The sequence below is a fragment of the Thamnophis elegans genome, chromosome 8 (genome assembly GCF_009769535.1).
Source record: "Thamnophis elegans isolate rThaEle1 chromosome 8, rThaEle1.pri, whole genome shotgun sequence".
Classification (NCBI taxonomy): Eukaryota; Metazoa; Chordata; class Lepidosauria; order Squamata; family Colubridae; genus Thamnophis; species Thamnophis elegans.
Genome location: NC_045548.1, coordinates 24,691,623 through 24,710,276, shown reverse-complemented (window position 1 = coordinate 24,710,276; position 18,654 = coordinate 24,691,623). Strand labels below are relative to the sequence as shown.

The window sequence follows — 18,654 nt, the reverse complement described above, 5'->3', positions numbered from 1 at the left end:
TGTAATCTTTCGCTTACCCAATCACTGCCTGAAAACAATAACACCTCTTGAGTTCTGTGGTAAATGGTCTATCTTATCCAATTGATTATTTAATAGTAAACATAATGCCAGGTATGTTTGTTAATACAAATCTCCATACCTAATAAATGTTTCAAATGAGAAAACAATTGAAAGGCAACATTTGACTTACTTCAGCTGCTTTGTCCTGAACAGTTTATTTTTCGTCTCTCTCTAAAGCATTATTTCTGAGAAGTAACAAAATATGTTGTTGCAATATTCTTGCTTTGGGACTCTGTGTGCTCCCTATATCTTTAGGATGTAGGGGACCTGGATGTCGAAGAAAAAACTGAAACTGAATTCAAATGAGGCAAAATCTACTATTACTGATTCTACAAGCTGAAGTTTGAAATTTTGAAGATGCCCTTGACCCTTTACGCTAAGAATCAAGTTCTCTGACTGGTGTTCCACCTAAATTTGACACTGACACTTACCTAAATAGGTAAGTGTCAGTGTCAAATTTACCTGCCGTTTACTCATTTGAGTGTCCAGAAACTGAAATTGGTCCAGAAAGTAGCAGTGCTATAAGTACTATATTAGTCTTTTACTGAAGTAGCTGAACTGGTTACTAATTCCTTGTCCATTTCAAATTGCTGAGCAAACTGTGCAAAGGCAAGCATGAGAAAGACTTGTTACTTTCATAGAGTCAACCCTACACTTTAGGGCTCTTCTTTACAATGCATTAATGTGCTTCCCTACCATGCTTCAGAGACTGAATGTTGATATAAGTGCTGCTCCCACAGCCTATTTTTATCATGTCTCAGAAGCATAGCCAGTGAGGGTTGCTGACTTCATAAAGTGTAAATTAGGACAGGTTTAAGTTGAGTTGAGTTGAGTTGAGTTTATTTATAGGCCGCCCTTTTCCCTGAGGGGACTCAGGGCGGCTAACAACTTGTATGGGAGGGGAAGACATACAATAACATAAAAACACAATATATAATTAAAACCAAGCAACATTCATACAACATTCGGGTGGGGGCGGACTATGGTCTTTACCCCCAGGTTTACAATAGTAACTGAATTCCCTGAAATTCTTTCTCTTCCATTCTGTTTCACCTACCAGTGAAGAAAACTAATGGCTCAATTCTAATTAAATAGAAGAAAGGAAGATGTTCAGGCTGCCAGTTTTATTATTCTAGATTTAATATGTATTTGTTTATGAATATCTTGAGATATCAATGTCTTGGAAGATATGGGAGATCAAGAAATTAGTATACCTTTCACAGTAGTGAAATGCACGTTTTTTTACTACTGGTTCTGTGGGTATGGCTTAGTGGGTGTGGCAGGGGAAGGATTGGCAGTTGGTCTTACCTGAACTGCTATTTTCGAAGTTGGGACAGGAGGCTCCAGTAGAGGTATTAACACGGCCAATTGGCCACGAGACTGGGATGAAGCTGAAGCCATGCCTCTGTGCTCCACCCTTGACTTCCAGTTTAATCGAAGCGAGCTCCCCCGAGACTTGAAAACAAGGTACAAAGGAGAACTCCTTCCACCCCAGCTAGATTAACTTAACCTAGGATGGGAACTGGAGCCTCCTGTCCCAACTCCGAAAATAGCAGTTCAAGTAATACCAACTGTCATTTTCCGGAGCGAGGGACAGGAGGCTCCAGTAGAGGGACCTACCAAAGCTAAGTCCCATGGGCAGGAAACTAACGATCTGCAATGACTGCTCTAGCACCCTACGCCCCAATGCCGCATCAGCCGATGAGAACGCATCCAACCTGTAATGCCGAGTAAATGGTGATGGTGAAGCCCACATTGCCGCTCTGCAAATGTCATCTATCGGAGCCTGGGAGGCCTGGGAGGTGGCAGCGCTCCTCATAGAATATGCTGTAATACCGGCCGGCACAGGTAACTTCTGGGACTCGTACACCAGGGCAATGGCCAAGCGGATCCACTGACTAATGGTGGAAGATGTAACCCTCTCACCCAGCGATGAAGGTTGGAAGGATAAGAATAGTGCCTCCGATCTCCGGAAAGAGGCCATCCACTTCAAAAATATATGTAGGGCCCATCGGACATCCAACCAGTGCCACTGCTGTTCACGTTCCCTAACCGGATCCAGACAAAAATCCGGAAGTACAACCTCCTGGGAACGATGGAAAATAGAATTTACCTTCAGCATAAAACTCAGACCTAACTTCAACAACCCTGTTGCTGTGGAACATGCACAAATCCTCCCTGGAGGAAAGGGCCCCCAACTCTGACACTCGTCTAGCCAACGTGATAGCCACTAAAAACACTTAGAGTTTCAGGCTAACTGTCCTCAATGGCTCAAAGGGTTTGGCCATGAGAGCCCGCAACACAGTAGGGAGTTTCCATGTCGGGAACCTATGAACCACTGGAGGGCACAAGTTGGAGATCCCCCAAAGAAACCTCTTAACAATGGGTAATTAGGTGAGGAAAACAGAGGCCTCGCCTTGGAGAACCGTAGCAAGGACAGCAAGCTGCCTACACACGGTGCCCAGGGAAAGCCCCTTATCCAGCCCATCTTGGACAAAATCCAAGACCTGTGGAACAGAGGCCCTGGTGGGCACCACCTGGCAGCCTGGCACCAGGCCACGAAGGAAGCCCAGGTGCATAGATTGGGTGGATTGTCTGTGTGAGGCCTCTATGGTCCTAATCACGCGTAATGACAGGTGAGCCTCTCTCAGTTGCTCCTGCTCAATCTCCACATGGCTAGTTGCAGCCAGTGTGGTTCCGGGTGAACTAGCCTCCCCTGGTGCAGCTCTACCACCCATTCAGGAATCTACCATGGAGGCTGGACCAACAGGGTCACGAGATCCGCAAACCAGGCCCTCCACGGCCAATGCATTGCCACCAGGATCAGCTCTGCCTGCTCCCAGACTAGTTTCTAAATGACCCCGGGAATGAAGGAGAGGGGAGGAAAAGCCCGGCTGGCCACATTGTGCGAAGTGCGTCGATCCCCTCCTTTCCCCAAGTCAGGAACCGAGAAAAAAAACCAGGGAAGCTGTGCATTGGCCTGAGGTCCACTACTGTTTGCCTGAACCTCTGGCAGATGCTCTGAAACAGCTCCAGGGAGAGGCTCCACTCTCCGCTGTTCACCGTCTCTCGACTTAACCAGTCGGCCTGATGGTTGTCGACCCCCATGATGTGCTCCGGCTGGATCGACCGCAGGTGTCTCCGCCCAGTTGCCCAGCGACATCACTTTGGTGTGCACTGCCTTGGAACGGGTGCCTCTCTGCTGGTTGATGTGGGCCTTTGCCATCACGTCAGTGAGAACCAGGACATGACAGCCCTCAACGGAGACCTGAAAGTGTCGCAGTGCCAGATGTATTGCCCGGAACTCCAACCAGTTGATATTGTGTCAGAGCTCCTGCCATGACCACTAATCCTGTGCCAACTGAGACCCCGGTCGCTCCCCAGCTGAACAGACTGGGGTCTGTGGTTAGGACGAGGCGCTCCTGGACCCTGAAGTCGCACCCCTGGAACAAGGCTGGGGACAGCCACCGCTTGAGAGAGATCAGTACCTGAGGGGTGGCCTCGACCTTGGCCGGCAAGCTGCTGGTGTTGGCTCTCTGGAATGCTTGAAGTCGCCACTGCAACTGCGCCCACGGCACTACCTCGATGCAGGATATGAGCTTCCCCAACAAGCTGGGGAGAGGGGCTATGGGAACATAGTCCCTGCGGACCTGCTTAACCATTTCAACGAAACTGGACCTGTGGTTTGGGGAATGAAAACCTTTTCTGAACAGGAATCTATAACCACCCCCAAATGGAGTGAGAAGAGAGAAAACTCTTTTCAAAGTTAACAGAAAAACCTAACCGTTGTAGAGTGTCTATAACCTGCAAAAAGGCTGCCCATGTCTGACTCGGGAATACCCCCTGGACGAGGATGTCATCTAGGTAGTAATGTAGCCTAATGGGAAACGCTCTTAGGTATGTCGCCATTACCGCCAGCACCTTGGTGAAGGACCTGGGTGCAAAAGACAAACCAAATGGCAGGGCCCTATATTGGTCCCAGGTAGGAGAACCGGAGGAAGCGCCTATGATCAGGAAATATGGGGATATGGAGATAAGCCTCCGTAAGATCTATAGACGCCATGTAATCCCCCTCCTGAACACCTGCCAAAATGGACTTAAGGAAGGCCATCTTGAATTTGCAGTAGACCAAATATTGGTTCAACAGCTTCAAGTCGAGGATAGCTCTCCAGCTCCCCGAAGACTTGGGTACAAGGAACAGGTTCAAATAGAACCCCCACGGAACCGGTTCCACTGCAGTGATGTCAAGCAGATGCTTAATAGCCTGACACATCAATTTGCGGGAAGGGAAATGAACTCTAAACAAAGACCATGAGTGACAGTGCTGATCACCCAGGCATCTGAGGAGATTTCCGCCCAGGTCTCGGAGAAAAGAGCCAGGCGACTACCAATGGGTGGGGTCAGGCCCGACCTATTTGCCCCAGCAGTAAGGACGACCACCTCCCCCTCAAAAGGGATGCTTACTCTGATGTTGGAAGTGAGATCTATCCCTATTGTAACTGTGCTCAGGCTGCCTCTCTGACCTGGGGAAAGAGTACTTGCTCTGCTGAACCTCCTGATCCTGGGGTCGGTACGAGGGCTTGTGGTAGAATGGAGTAGACTTTTGCTCTGCCTTCTTCACCCAGGTGGGCAGGACTTTTTTCTTATTCTTGTCCTCCATGAGGAGCGGGTCAAGGGTGCCCCCGAAGAGGGAGCCCCCCGTGTAGTCAGCCAATGCCAGCTGCCACTTTGACTTGTTATCTGTCTGCCACCCCCAGAGCCAAAGAAGGCAATGAGAGGTAATGGACAATGCCATAGCCCTGGAAGCAAACTTCATGGCATTCAATGTGGCATCAGCCGAGAACTGCGCCACTGGCACCAACTTGTTTAGGTCCTGGTGCAGCCGCACATCTTCAGGGGGGATGCGTTCCTGGATCTTCTCCATCCACAAGATAGCCGTGCCGTTGAAGTACGAAGCCGATGCTGCTGCCTTGATGGCCCAGGCTGCAGACTGGAATGTCTTCCTCAGCGTCATCTCCACCTTCCTGTCATCCGCTTTAAGATTGTCAGCCACATTCTTGGCCACCAGAGAAGCAGGAGATGCCAAAACAACCACAGGTGGTCCACAGTGGGTAGCTGTGAGGCCTGGGAAAAATCTGGCTCAATATTATAAAAACATCTATCATTACTGCCAGGGTTTGGGAAAGCAGTGGGCTTCCCCCATTGTTTCTTCACCATCTCCAGGAAGAGGTGAATAGCAGGGATCTCCTTAACAGACTCGGGCTTAGAGAAGACCGGGCCCGAGGTTTCTTCGCTGCAGCCTGCTCTGCAACTCCATCCTTAGCCCCATCCTTCGCTCCTTCCTTACTCCCCTCCACATTTTCTACCTGTGCAGTAGCACGCGCCTTGCACAGAAGAGATCGGAATAAATTTGGGGGGAAAAGGCCAGTGAAGGCTGGAGGTTCCGGCTTGTCATCGTCCTCATACTCAGATAAGTCAGGGTCTCTTTGGGCCTTATCCCCTGCTACTGAGTCTCCACTAATCAGGGAAGGGGAGATGGGGCAGCTCACAGGAGAGGATGGAGGGCATGCCTGGGAGGAGCTAGATCTAGGGGTCTTGCCTTGATCTAGTGCTAAGGACTGAGCAGCCTGTTGCTGCAAACCAGCCGCAATTGCTGTGGAGATGGCCTTTTCAATAAGATTCTGCAACCCTTTTGGGACATTGTCCACATCCAAAGAATCCCAGCTGGAATTCTCTGGATCTTGAGCTACCCCAGCCTGGGGAGCCAGGATAAGACTAGGCAAGACCTGATCCCCCATGGGCTCCGCGTGGACACAGGAATCTTCCAAATTCATATCCTGGTCTTCCAGGGAAAGAGGTGGAGAGAGGGAAACTTCCCCCCCAAACCTCTCCAGGGAATCTGGAGAGCCTGGGGGGGGGGGGGGAGGAACAGGCTGAGGCTCACCCCCCAGAGGTGATCTAGTCCAGGGGGGAGAAGCACTGAGCCTGCCCTGCAGGGCCCTCAATTTCTCAGCCCTGGAAAAGGTCTTTGAAATTGCCTTATGCCTCCTTAGTTCATCCCTCTGTGTGGCACGAGAGGGATGAGGGGCAGCAGCAGCCCTTTGACCTCTGGCAGAGGCAGTAGGCCGCTGCCTGGAAGATGGGTCCTCCCCAGGGGAACATGGTGAAGGGGACCTTCCCGCTTCCTCCGGCATCTTTGCCACATGGCAGTACTCACCCTCCTTGCGAAGCCTCTCAACTCCCTCTCTTCAGCTGCAACAGGCAAAGGAGAAATAAGGCAGGAACAATGCTGCTTTCTCCCCATCCAGGCAGCCCCTACATCAACGCTGAGAAACGGCATGCCTGGGGGCTGCTTCCGAGGCTTGCCTCGGTTCCAGATGCTCACGTGCCTTCTCGCCGCTCTGTGGCGTGCCTGCAGCCTCCAAAAGCCTCTTCACGCACTTGCTGGGATCACCACAGCTCGAATCTAGTTGCCGAAATATTCAGCCAGCAAAGTGGAGCAACGGGAGGACCTGGGGCTGGAAATCCCGAGCCCGCAAGCCTCCCGATCACCCAGGACCCGGGGACTGATGCCACATGTTCAGCGGGGCAGCAGCGATCGAGCTCTCCAGCCCCCAGCAGTTTAAACTAATCTCCCTGGTGGCCAGTAATAGGAGCCACACAGAGATATTTACTGGCAAGAGGAGGGAGCTTCTTTTCCAGAGGCTGCAGAGGCAAGGAGGTACCAGTAGAGGTTATTAATCAGGAGAAAAATTATTTATGTCTCGTTTTTTGGCCGGACTGAGATGAAACTGGATGTCAAGGGTGGAGCACAGAGGCGTGGCTTCAGCTTCATCCCAGTCTCGTGGCCAATTGGCCGTGTTAATACCTTTACTGGAGCCTCCTGTCCCTCGCTCCGGAAAAATTGCAAAATCTCCATTCCCTCCCCACTCTGGGGCCAGCCAGAGGTGGTATTTGCCAGTTCTCAGAACTACTCAAAATTTCCTTTACCGGTTCTCCAGAACCTGCTGAATTTCACCCCTGATCTTTCAGTGGAAATACGTGTAGACCCTCAAACTTTGCTCTCCATTTTCAAAAGTAAAACAGATGACTTGCCTTTACATTGGGCTGCTGGTTGTGAGTAACCAATATGGGAAACACAGAACCAGAAAAGGTCAGGAACGACTCAAATTAAATACATCTAAAGTATCTACAGTGAACCATTTGCCAATCCTGGAAAGAAACATCAGAAACCCGCAGGAAAAAGTCCCTTATTGACAAGGCATCTCTAACATGTACTAACCAATAGAAAATAATACAAGATGAATAGCAATAGCAATAGCAGTAGACTTATATACCGCTTCATAGGGCTTTCAGCCCTCTCTAAGCGGTTTACAGAGAGTCAGCATATTGCCCCCAACAATCTGGGTCCTCATTTTACCCACCTCGGAAGGATGGAAGGCTGAGTCAACCCTGAGCCGGTGGGATTTGAACCGCTGAACTGCTGATCTAGCAGTAGCCTGCAGTGCTGCATTTAACCACTGTATTGATTGGTGGATGCAGGAAGCATGCCCTGTTCAGAATGTGATGTCCATCTCTTTTAAAGAGACAATGATCAAGCTGTTCCTGAAGAAATAAAACCTGGACCCAGTGGATGAAAACAGTTGCATACTAGTGGTCAATACTCCCTTGTTAGGCAAGGTGTTTGTGAGGGTGGTAACTGACCAGTTACAAATTCTCTTGGTGAAAATGTTGTTTAGATTCCTTTCAAACTGGTTTCAGCCTTAGTTATCAAAGAGAAATTGCTTTGTTCACCCTGTGGAATGATCTGTGTCAGGAAAAAGATAGAAATAGCAATTATCTTGGTTCTCCTCAACCTATCAATGTCCTGAAAATATTGAACATAGCTTCTTACTGGCCAGACCATCTGAATTGGCCCTGTACCATGGTAGTTATATTTCAATGACAATTTCCAGAACAATGTGCTGAGGGATTGCTGTTCCGCTTTTTGGCAATTTGGCTATGGAATCCCTCAAGTTTAAAATCTTCTAAACTCTCTTCTTTGTTATAAATAGGATTATATTTATGTTTTACAATTGAACAACAGATCATCAAGCAAGGTTTGCTAGGCAGATTCTCTACAACTAATTCTCTTCAGAGAGGGGTGTTGTTTGTTTGCTTTAGTGAAAAAAGTTGATGTAATGTCTCTTTTCCAATTCCAGAAGCAACTAAGATGAGAGATTTTAAATATAGTCCAGTATCTGATTTTCATCAGTGTTGCTGGTAATTAGAAAAAGAAATTCAAGACAGAAGGGTAATAATTATGCATGTTTTATAACTCTTGTTTTATGCTTACCTCATAAACAATCAAAGTGCAATTGTTCACTTGGTAAATATTTCTGCAAAGGTTATTTTATTTTTTACAAAAAGAGGTATGAGAAAGTAGAATATGACACATTTCTATGAAAAAGTGTCCTCTATGCTTTCAAAATAATTACCTCCAGGAATCTATCTATCTATCTATCTATCTCTCTCTCTCTCTCTCTCTCTCTCTCTCTCTCTCTCTCACACACACACACACACACACACACACACACACACACAAAACCTGAAGGCAAGTTTCATATTTTAAAAAGGAAGACAGGGGAAAAGTAACATATGCTCTTTGCAGTCACATGAATTCTTCAAACTGCAATTATATTTCAAATAGATGTTCTACTTTTGTTTAAGTCTTATCACAACATTCCCAATTTTCCCATTAGCTATGCTGGCAGAGCATTCTTGTAATTAAATGTCTGGAAGATGCTTTGTTGGGGAAAGCTGCCCAATAAGCCCCCGTCCCATCACGCGTATTAACTTAATTGCATAGTCTGACCCAAAGACTTTAGATATCTACACTTTTGCTTAAAATGGAACGTTATATCAAAGGGTTCTGGATCTGAACCAGACAGCCAGTTCCTATATTCTCTTATTGCATATTCATTAAAATAAAATAATTTGTAACACTGCATTCAATAAAATTACATAGTCTAAAACTGGGGTTTTATACCTACCACCCACTTTTGTATCTCTGTTAGTAGTAAAATTTTCTAACCCACCCCCCCCCCCCCCCCCCGGTTCCACAATAATGGTGATTTATAAAGTAGGGAAGTCAATTAAATTTTAAAAAGGAAAGTGCTTCAATATCAGACAAAACCCGTACCCGCCCACCATGAAAGCTGGAACGCCCACTAGTGGGCGGTAGGGACCAGGTTGACTACCACTGGTCTAAAATAATGCCATATGCTTCATTTAAATATGCACTGTTCAATTTTATTTCTACAAAACATTCAGAAAGATTAATACAGTTCAACCAAGAAAATATTGTTTAGAAATATTCTGTAGGTTCATTCAATTGCATTTTATTTTAAAGGGTAGGCCAAACTAGTTATGATCATGACCAAACTAATTATAATCGTATTTTTATGGTATGAAATTGTTTAAAGAATAAACTTGAAGTAACTCTGAAAGAGTCTGCTGGAATTAACTGATGACAACTCTGATCTCAAATGTGGTTCCAATTGCTATGTACACTCCTTTGAGATGTTATCAGAAAAGATGTACAGCCCTATTGTGAAACTTTAACAATATATTCCCATTTCTATGTATGTTTCTGTGAATAAGTTAGCTCATAGAGGTGCTGTATCTTCAGTTTTCATTACAGCTAAAATATGTAAATATATTAATTTCTACTGCTGTATAACTCCAAGATAAGAAAAAATATTACTATGAAAGGTGTCATAATAACAATAATTAAGGATAATTATAATTATTAGAGAAGCTTGTGATAACAGCTTACTCAAAGGAAAAGTTAATCTTACATTGCTGTGTTCCACTGCATTGGACTCACATGATATATCACCAAATTATTCCATAATGCAAAAGTAAATCTCATCACCAGTGTTTCCCAATATTAGCAACTTTAATATATCTGGACTTCAACTCCCAGAATTCCCCATCCAGCTGGAAAGCCCAGACATTTTAGCATTTCTAAAGTTGAGAAACACGCTATACAATCTTAATCTCATGACAATGTAGCACTCTCTTTATACTTGTCAGCTCCACCCAAGTTCCCTTCTCCCCCAAATAGGTATCAAAACAGGCAACTGGGTGGGCCTCTTTATTCTAGCTATAGTATGGAAGTGCATTTCTCGTGAATGGTCCTTCTGATCTTCCTGATCAATAAGCCGAACTGCCAGTATGCTGGAATGATCCTCAGGTTATTTTGAAAGACACATGTATCACCACTTGAGCCGCCCAGAGTCCCTAGGGAGTGGGCGGCATACAAATGTTATTAAAGTTACAAAGTTACCACTTGAGGAACTCTACATTAAGCTTGTTGTGTCCTGGCCAGCAGATGGCGCTGTGTAAGTCGCCTCTGATTGGCCAGGGCGCGCCTGCCAGCTGGGGGGAGAAACCTGGGTTCCCCGTCTGACAGCTCCAAATATAAATAGCTGTCAGATGGGGGTTTGCTGTCTTTTGCCTGTTCCAGTCTGTTAATAAAGTTACTGTTGCTTCAACCCGGTCTCCTCAGTCTGTGTCCCTCAGAACTTAAAACTGGCGACAAGGGCTGGAGAACCGGATCCTTACAGCGTGCCTCCCATGGCTGCCACTACCGTTTTTTCTCCGTTCCGGCTGGAGTCTGAATCCTGGGACGTGTTCATGGAATGCTTTAAATGTTTCTTGTTGGCCCATGATTTAACCGATCTGTCTAGTGACAGAAAGCGTGGCATTTTCCTTGATTACTGTGGGCCAGAGATGTTAACTACGGCACGGGCTCTATCGTCACCCACCCCAGTCTACTCCATGTCATGGGACCTGCTATTCTCCCGGCTGAAGACCCACTACGAGCCTCCCGTTTCGTGCGGCGCCAATTCTTCCACCGTTGTGTTCAAAAGGAAGGGCAATCCATCAGCCACTACGTGGCTGCCCTATGGGCTACGGCCATAAACTGCGAATTTGCTGACCTAGATGAGGTCCTCCTAGAGCAGTTCATCTAGGGCCTCAGAGACGTCCACTTACATCGCCGCATTCTCTCCTGCTATGAACTCACACTTAAAATTGCTGTGGATGATGCCTGTGCCTATGAAATGGCTGACCAGTGCACTCCTGATCTCCATCATTTCTCTCAGCCGTCACCTCCACAGTTGCCTGCCTCCGCTGCCTACTGCCAGCAAGCCTCGGATGTATTCCAGTCGGACCTGGACCTGGCTATCGACCGCATGCAGTCGCTCTCTTCTAACGATGGCTGTTCTTGCCACAGCTGTGGCAGCCAGCATGCCCGATCTACTTGCCGCTTCCGCCTCGCCGTCTGCCGAAAGTGCGGCAAGAAGGGCCATTTAGCGTTCATCTGTAGGGAGCTGAGGTGGCGCAGTGGTTAAATGCAGCACTGCAGGCTACTTCAGCTGACTGCAGTTCGGCTGTTCAAATCTCACCGGCTCAGGGTTGACTCAGCCTTCCATCCTTCTGAGGTGGGTAAAATGAGGACCCTGATTGTTGTTGGGGGCAATATGCTGACTCTGTAAACCGCTTAGAGGGGGCTGAAAGCCCTATGAAGTGGTATATAGGTCTAACTGCTATTGCTTTTGCTATCTGCCCTGCCTGACCAGCGCCCGTAAGGCTAGCCTACTGCTGCCTACCACCCTCTGGCCCCTCCTGTGGGACGCCGCCAAAATTGCCTCTCCCTTGGGGACGTTGGCGATGCGCCCCCCGAATGGCTGGTCGACTTGGCCTCTTCCTCCTCTGTGGGGGGTTGGGGTAAGATCCACCTCTGCCTCCTACTGGAAGGCCGTCCCTGTTCTATGGAGTTGGACACTGGCTCCGTGTGGTCCATTATGTCCTGGGACTCCTTACGCACTCTGTTGCCAATCCAGCGGAGCAGAGAACCCAGCGTTCCTCCTTTGGCGGCGGCCACACCTTTAATGAGACAATCGCAGCACGTTCGCAGACGCCTCAAGTACCTTCCCGACTACGGGTGCTCAGTCCAGGGGAAAGAGGTGTTGTGTCCTGGCCAGCAGATGGCGCTGTGTAAGTCACCTCTGATTGGCCAGGACGCGCCTACCAGCTGGCGGGAGAAACCTGGGTTTCTCACTGGTTCCCCATCTGACAGCTCCAAGTATAAATAGCTGTCTTTTGCCTGTTCCAGTCTGTTAATAAAGTTACTGTTGCTTCAACCTGGTCTCCTCAGTCTGTGTCCCTCAGAACGTAAAAAAGCTCTTGTCCCTGCTGTTGACTGCATCATTCTCTCCCCCACTTCTGTTTTCTCAGGCATTTTTCCTTCTTTCTTTCAGTAAGTCTTCCCAATTAGCATTAACCTTTTTGGGGCTTTAATGATGATGCACTTCATGCAAATATCAAAATCTATTGTGAGAGTACACTATAATGTGGGTGTTATGTATTGAATGTATAGCTGTGTTGACTGTGCTAAAATGAAACCAACCTTTAGATGACCCTAACTGTTAACTGTGCTAAAGTGAAACTAACCTTTAGATGACCTCAACTGTTTTGGAGGGAAAATTAGAACATTTATATTAGGGTGGGCTTTTTCTAGTTCTATGATTGGTTAAGGCCCTGTGGCCCCTATACTATAAATCACAGGCATTTGTCTGCAGTTCCTCAGTTCCATTTTTGAGTCAATAAATACTATTGCAGCAATGCTGGTCTGGTTCTTGCCTACTAAAATCCACTATACAACAGTGGGCATTGTAATAATTACAGTGTTAATGAGAGAAAAAGGAAAAACTTGATAGCAAAGAGCAACTTGTCAAATGTGAACTGACTGCTGGACTCCTCAGTCTTGGATGATACATTTCAACCAAAACTTGTAAGGCAAAAATTGTATTCTTTGATTCATATGTTGATATGCTTATACTGAATCTATGTTATTCTATTCTGTTACAGTTTCCCCTTTAATTTTCATTGTGACTTATGATGTTCTAAATCAGAGGTGATAAAAGTCATAAAAGAGCCATATTCTAAATGGATGCCATTTCCCCCCAATGAAATGATCGAGACCCAAATATGTTTGAAGATTATATAAAGCAGAGGTGGGAGCAATGGCCTCTTTATGACTTGTGGACTTCAACTCCCAGAATTCCTGAGTTGAAATCCACAATTCATAAAGGGGCCATCATTCCCCACTCCTGATATAAACAAATACTGTCCATTGAGGAAAAGTGCCCATTTTCTGCTGTTTTATAACATTAATTCCTTTAAAAAGGAAGGCACTGGAGTTTCCATTTAATAATCTCCATATTTTTTATAATTTTGAGGAAAGAGATACTATCAGCTGTGGTGGCAGACTAATGATACAATTTAACAAACTTTGTCTGAGTTTGCTTCCCCCACTTTGCTTCTTCCTTTTGGGGGAGAGACGGGGGGGGGGGGGCATATAAGCCATTCTAAATGTATTTTGGATAAAGAGCAAGGGGAAAATATTATAAAACAAATTAAGTACATCAAGTACATAAAGTACGTAAAAGGTGAAAAAAGTTAGGCCTTGAAAAAATCTTATGAAATGCACTTTGAAATGGCAAATATTGAAAAGCAGTGAACTATTATAAATTGTTTCTTTTTCACAATCATTATGAAAATCTATATATAACAAGTTTGCCATTGTCTTATTCTACTTTTCTCTTTCCTGTAGATATGAACTATTTCACTTTTAATAAAATATAAAATTAGAAATTTCCTTTCAGGTGGGTGGCTGGGTAACAGGCCACACAGTATATATTTCAGTTTTTCAGGAAATTTTGCAACGTATTCTCTTGCAACTATCTGACAGATTTTAAAGAGCAGAAACTTTTGAGAGTATGGATCAATGCTTCCTTGCCACCAAGGAAAATATTCTGCCAAGCAGCAATGTCTGCAGGATCTTTGTCAAAAGGACAAAAGCAATATTGTTGCATTCTGTCAGCAAGCTCCATCACTTCTGTACATGTATGTTACACTGTGCTGCACCTATTAGATGCAGGGCCTATGTCATGATACTGCTATTATCATTTTGTACCTCACTAATTCCTCCAGATTCCACCTCTGTAAATATAATGAAAAAATGATATATTGCAATATTCTTTCCAAGTAAAATATTAAAAACATGAAACAGATTTGATCTTACAAGTCTGCATCCAAGGTACAAATTAAAAAGACATGAAAAAGTGGCAACATAGGTGATAAGCCAGCAAAGAGAATATAGCAGTTTGATTGTCAGATAGGAAGATTTAACAGGAGGATAATGTCTAGAACCTGACAGACAAGATAAGTAACCCTGATAAGGAATACAAGTGGAAACAGACAAAGCCTGCATGGGATCTGGACTTAAGCTTTGGGCCAAGTAATTTTAAAAACATACTTCATTTACATGTCTTGGAAATACAAGTGAAATGTTCACATACCTTGGCATTTTGGAGTGGAGGTTGGTAACTGGATGGGCGATAATACATCCTTTGAGCAGGATCTGTGTGGATGTCTCCAAGAAACAGTTCTTCTACTAAGTGATCTAAATTATGGTGAAGGTATTGTTTCTCTACTCGAATCAGCTGAAGTTCATGCATAGCAAAATTCAGTGCCTTTGTGCACTCATAGCCATTCTCTTCTCTCCATAAATCATAGCTCACATTCTGCTCCCAAGGTTTATCTCCTGCTACAAATCCAGGACATGTGCGGTTCACCAACTGATTTAGTTTATCAGCTACTGCCTCATTGTGGCAGATGATCTGAATGTTATGCAATTGATAATCCGCTTCGGTCCCTCCTCGGATAATCCAGGATGCTTGACGAAGGCGGACTTTACCACGGATAACCAAGGTATAGATTGGGGTTGTACACCGATTGCTTCCATAGTAAAACTGATAAGCTTTAAACGTATTGTTATGGTAGAATCTGTAGGATCTTGTGATGAATTCTGGACCTGCTCTAACTTCACAACTGTAGTCAAACAGGAAAAAAAAACTTTGTTAAGGTATGAAATTATAAAACTTATTGTCAAAACAGGTTCTGGAGTTAATACATCTCTAAGTAACAACCTATTCACAATATTTATAATAATGATAATTAGAATACTTGAACTTCTGTAAAGATACTTTATACACATTCCTATAAAAAGACTGTACCCATCCACCAAATTTTAGATTGGTAGCATAAATTTATTCTAGATTAATAATGTAACATATGCTACACTAATATACCAGAGGTGGGTTCCTACCAGTTCGGCCAAGTAGGTAATAACTTGACCTGCCATGCCCCCAAACCAGTTCTATTGGCGGTGCCATAGGTGCCATCTTGTTTTTTGCTTCTGCGCATGCCCAGAAGCATTTTTTTACTACTGTGCAAGTGCACGTGAAGCGCGTCCCTGAGTGAACCAGCAGTAGCAGAAGCTGGAACTCACCCCTGTAATATACTAAACAAATACCTGTATCAAATGGTTGTATACAGACTATAAATGCAAAAAATGATGTATGAAATGAACCTATTTGTTTATTTGCCAATTATAAACAAGAAGGAATTTGCTAAGAAAAGAGCTTCTATAGATTCTACCAGGACTTTTTAATAACTTGAATGAAGACTGGTATTTATCAAAGTAAATTAGGCCAGTTAACTTTAACTGTGGCTTTTGCCTGAATAAGGACTGCTGGATTAGACTTGAAGGAACTGAACACCTGGAGAATACTAAGAACATAATTTAGAGTATACTGTAAAAGAAGAGTATAAAATAAATCTTACTCTACTAGAATATCTGTAATGCCAATTAAACATTTACACATATTTGTGTTATCAATTATAATTCTGTAATTTCAATTTATAAATGAATTTGTACAAATGTCAGAAGATAAAACATTAAGTGATGAATGTATTCTCCTAGGCGCTGCTTGGAGTGTCCAAGCACGGGTTAACTTCACCTTGCTGCCCAAGGACTGAGTTTAACATATTTTTGTAGCTCCGCCTCTTGCTCCCCTGAGAGGGGAGTTTTAAAAAACTCAGTCGACCTACAGGACACTTTTTGGGGAGATCCAGTCCTTGAGCAGCAAACTGGGTCTCCTTTTAAAGTTAGTTTAGCTCCTAGGATTTTATTTTAGTGTGTTAGTTAGCTTAGAAGTTTTTTTGTCCCTTTTATTTCTTCCGTTCTGGGCTTAATTAAAAACAGCTGCTCAGTGCGAGGCAGGCTTCCTGGAGTGACGCTGCCTCTTTTATTAGCTCGCTTCTGAGGCTTGTGTTTGACCATGGGGGGCTCATTGGCGGCTGTTGCCGAGCCCAGGGGACAAGTAGATAGTCAAAGTCCCCAGCGCAGAGTGTTAGGCTCTTGAGGATTCCCCCGGTATCGCTCCAGGCGAGCGCACGCGTTGCAGCCGCTATTTTGGATTTAATTTTGGCGCGCTTTTCTCCTAAGCCTGTGGCCATTGCCACGCAGCCTGTCCTTACTAGTGGATCGCTGCGGAGAGCGCTTATCGACAGGGCCTTGCTTTTGGGTTTCCAGGCAGGCTCTCCTCTCCCCTGGATTATTCCAAGCGGCTGCAGAGGCTTTCTGGCCACTCTCCCTTGCTTAACGGCGCAGATCTGCAGGCATCCGGCCCTCCTCAGCTGGTGCCATTGGTGTTCCAGCTCCACCTGCCTGAAAGCCTCAAGTTCCTTAATGGCCTGACTCCTGCAAGGCCCCAGTTCTCTGCTCACCATCGGAGATTCTTTCTGGCTTCACCTACAGATTACCTCAGCCTTATAATGGAGCAGCAGGTGGAGCAACAAGCTAGGCCCACCACTTCCAAATGCAGCAGCCCAATCCTACTGCCAAAGGTGATGGGGTGGGGTGTCCAACCAAGGGGAAGCGCCCCAGAGTTAACAAGGCCTCTAAGGCAGACGAGAAACTTGCTGAAAGACGCCAGAAGGCACTTGAGAAGCAATTTCAGAAGGCCCAGGCTGCTCAGCAGCACCAACAGGCAGGCCCCAATTCTGGGGATGTTGAGGCAGGACCTTCCCTTCCCACTTCCCAGCCAGAGGTCTCCCTCTCCTTGCCTGCCGAGGAGATTTTGGGTTCTCTCCCAATCCTTCTAGGGCCTCCATGGGGTCCCCCTGCCACTCTCTGCTTGAGGATTCCCTTGATGATGGTGACTCCCTTGCTGGGGAGGAATCCTTAGCTCCCTCTGAAGCTGAGCTAGTTCTGCCTTGGGTCCAGGAGTCCCAGTTGTCCAAATCCATGCAGGATGTGGTGGCATGTGCAATCTCTCAGGGTATTGCCACTGCTATTACCTCTTCTGCTCCCAGGAATTCTACCACTTCGAACAAGACTCATGCCACTCGATCTCAGGAGCCCCCGGTTAGGGAGGCTTCCCCGGTCCTTACTGGGATCAGTGAAGTATCCGATGGGGAGGAGGTGGAGCAAGACGCTTTCATGGCCCATGCTGTGGCCTGGTGGGTCTTATGGGAGACTGACTCTGGAATCTTGTCCTCTGCCTTTAAGCCCTCCAGTAAATCAGCTGGAAGGGCAGAATTAGACGTGAGGGAGACAATGGGGTCATCTACCTGGGGAAGCTTAAGCAACTCCTTCTCCCTCACGTCTAATTCTGCCCTTCCAGCTGATTTACTAGAGGGCTTAAAGGCAGAGGACAAGAAGCCAGAGTCAGTCTCCCATAAGACCCACCAGGCCACAGCATGGGCCCTGAAAGCTTCGGCATCTTCCTCAGATTTTGGTAGAGCGGCCCTGTTCTGGTTACGTAAGTTATTAGCTGGTCTCCCTGCGGGGGACACCAGAGCTCGACAGGACATTATTAACATCATAGCGGCCATGGAATAGTCTGACGACGCCTCCCTTGCCACCACCAGGTTCTCTTCTAGGGCCCTTGCCTTCAACGTAACTTCACGCTGTCTGTTATGGCTTCGCCACTGGCAGGCGGACGTGAAAGCCAAGTGGCGCTTACCTCCAGACTCAGGTGGTCCAGGGTTGCTGGTCGCAGGCAGAGCTTGCCCACAACATCAACTGGCTGGAGCTCCGGGCCGCCAGACTAGCCATGCGCCATTTCCTCAGTCAGATCGAGGCCCACGATGTACTGATCCTGACAGATAACATCGCCACAAAGGCGCACATCAACCATCAGGGCGGCACGTGATCTCTGGCCCTGATGTCAGAAGCGGAAGCGCTAGGCTGCCTGGTAGAAAGCTTCCTGACCTCTCTCCGAGCAGACCACATTTTGGGGGAGGACAACGTGACGGCAGACTGGTTGAGCAGAACCACCATCCAGAGCTCGGAGTGGCGTCTTCATTCAGCCTTATTCCACCATCTGATGCGGAGGTTCGGCCTCCCGCAGGTCAGCATGTTCGCGACCCGAGCCAACACTCAGCTTCCCCGGTACTTCACCAGATTCCACTGCCCCAGGGCAGAGGACGCTCTTCGGTCTCCATGGCCACCAGGACTCCTGTACGCGTTTCCACCTCTGCCTCTGATTCCCATGGTGATCAGGAAGATCCTGTCAGAGGGGGTGGAGGTGCTTCTGGTAGCTGCTCACTGGCCCAGGAGGTCCTGGTTCGCCGATCTGGTCAGTTTGTCAGTCAATCACCCTTGGCGCATACTTCAGGATCAGATCTCCCTCA

The 18,654-nt window shown here is 46.4% G+C and overlaps 1 protein-coding gene across 1 annotated transcript in view; it reads right to left on the bottom strand.

Moving 5' to 3' along the window:
* Nucleotides 1-18,654, bottom strand: part of APCDD1 (APC down-regulated 1) — a 39,000-nt gene that overhangs the window by 9,786 nt on the left and 10,560 nt on the right. The window contains exon 3 of the mRNA XM_032222227.1: nt 14,472-15,003. Within this exon, the coding sequence (XP_032078118.1) occupies nt 14,472-15,003 (532 nt within the window). The remainder of the gene's footprint in view (nt 1-14,471; nt 15,004-18,654) is intronic.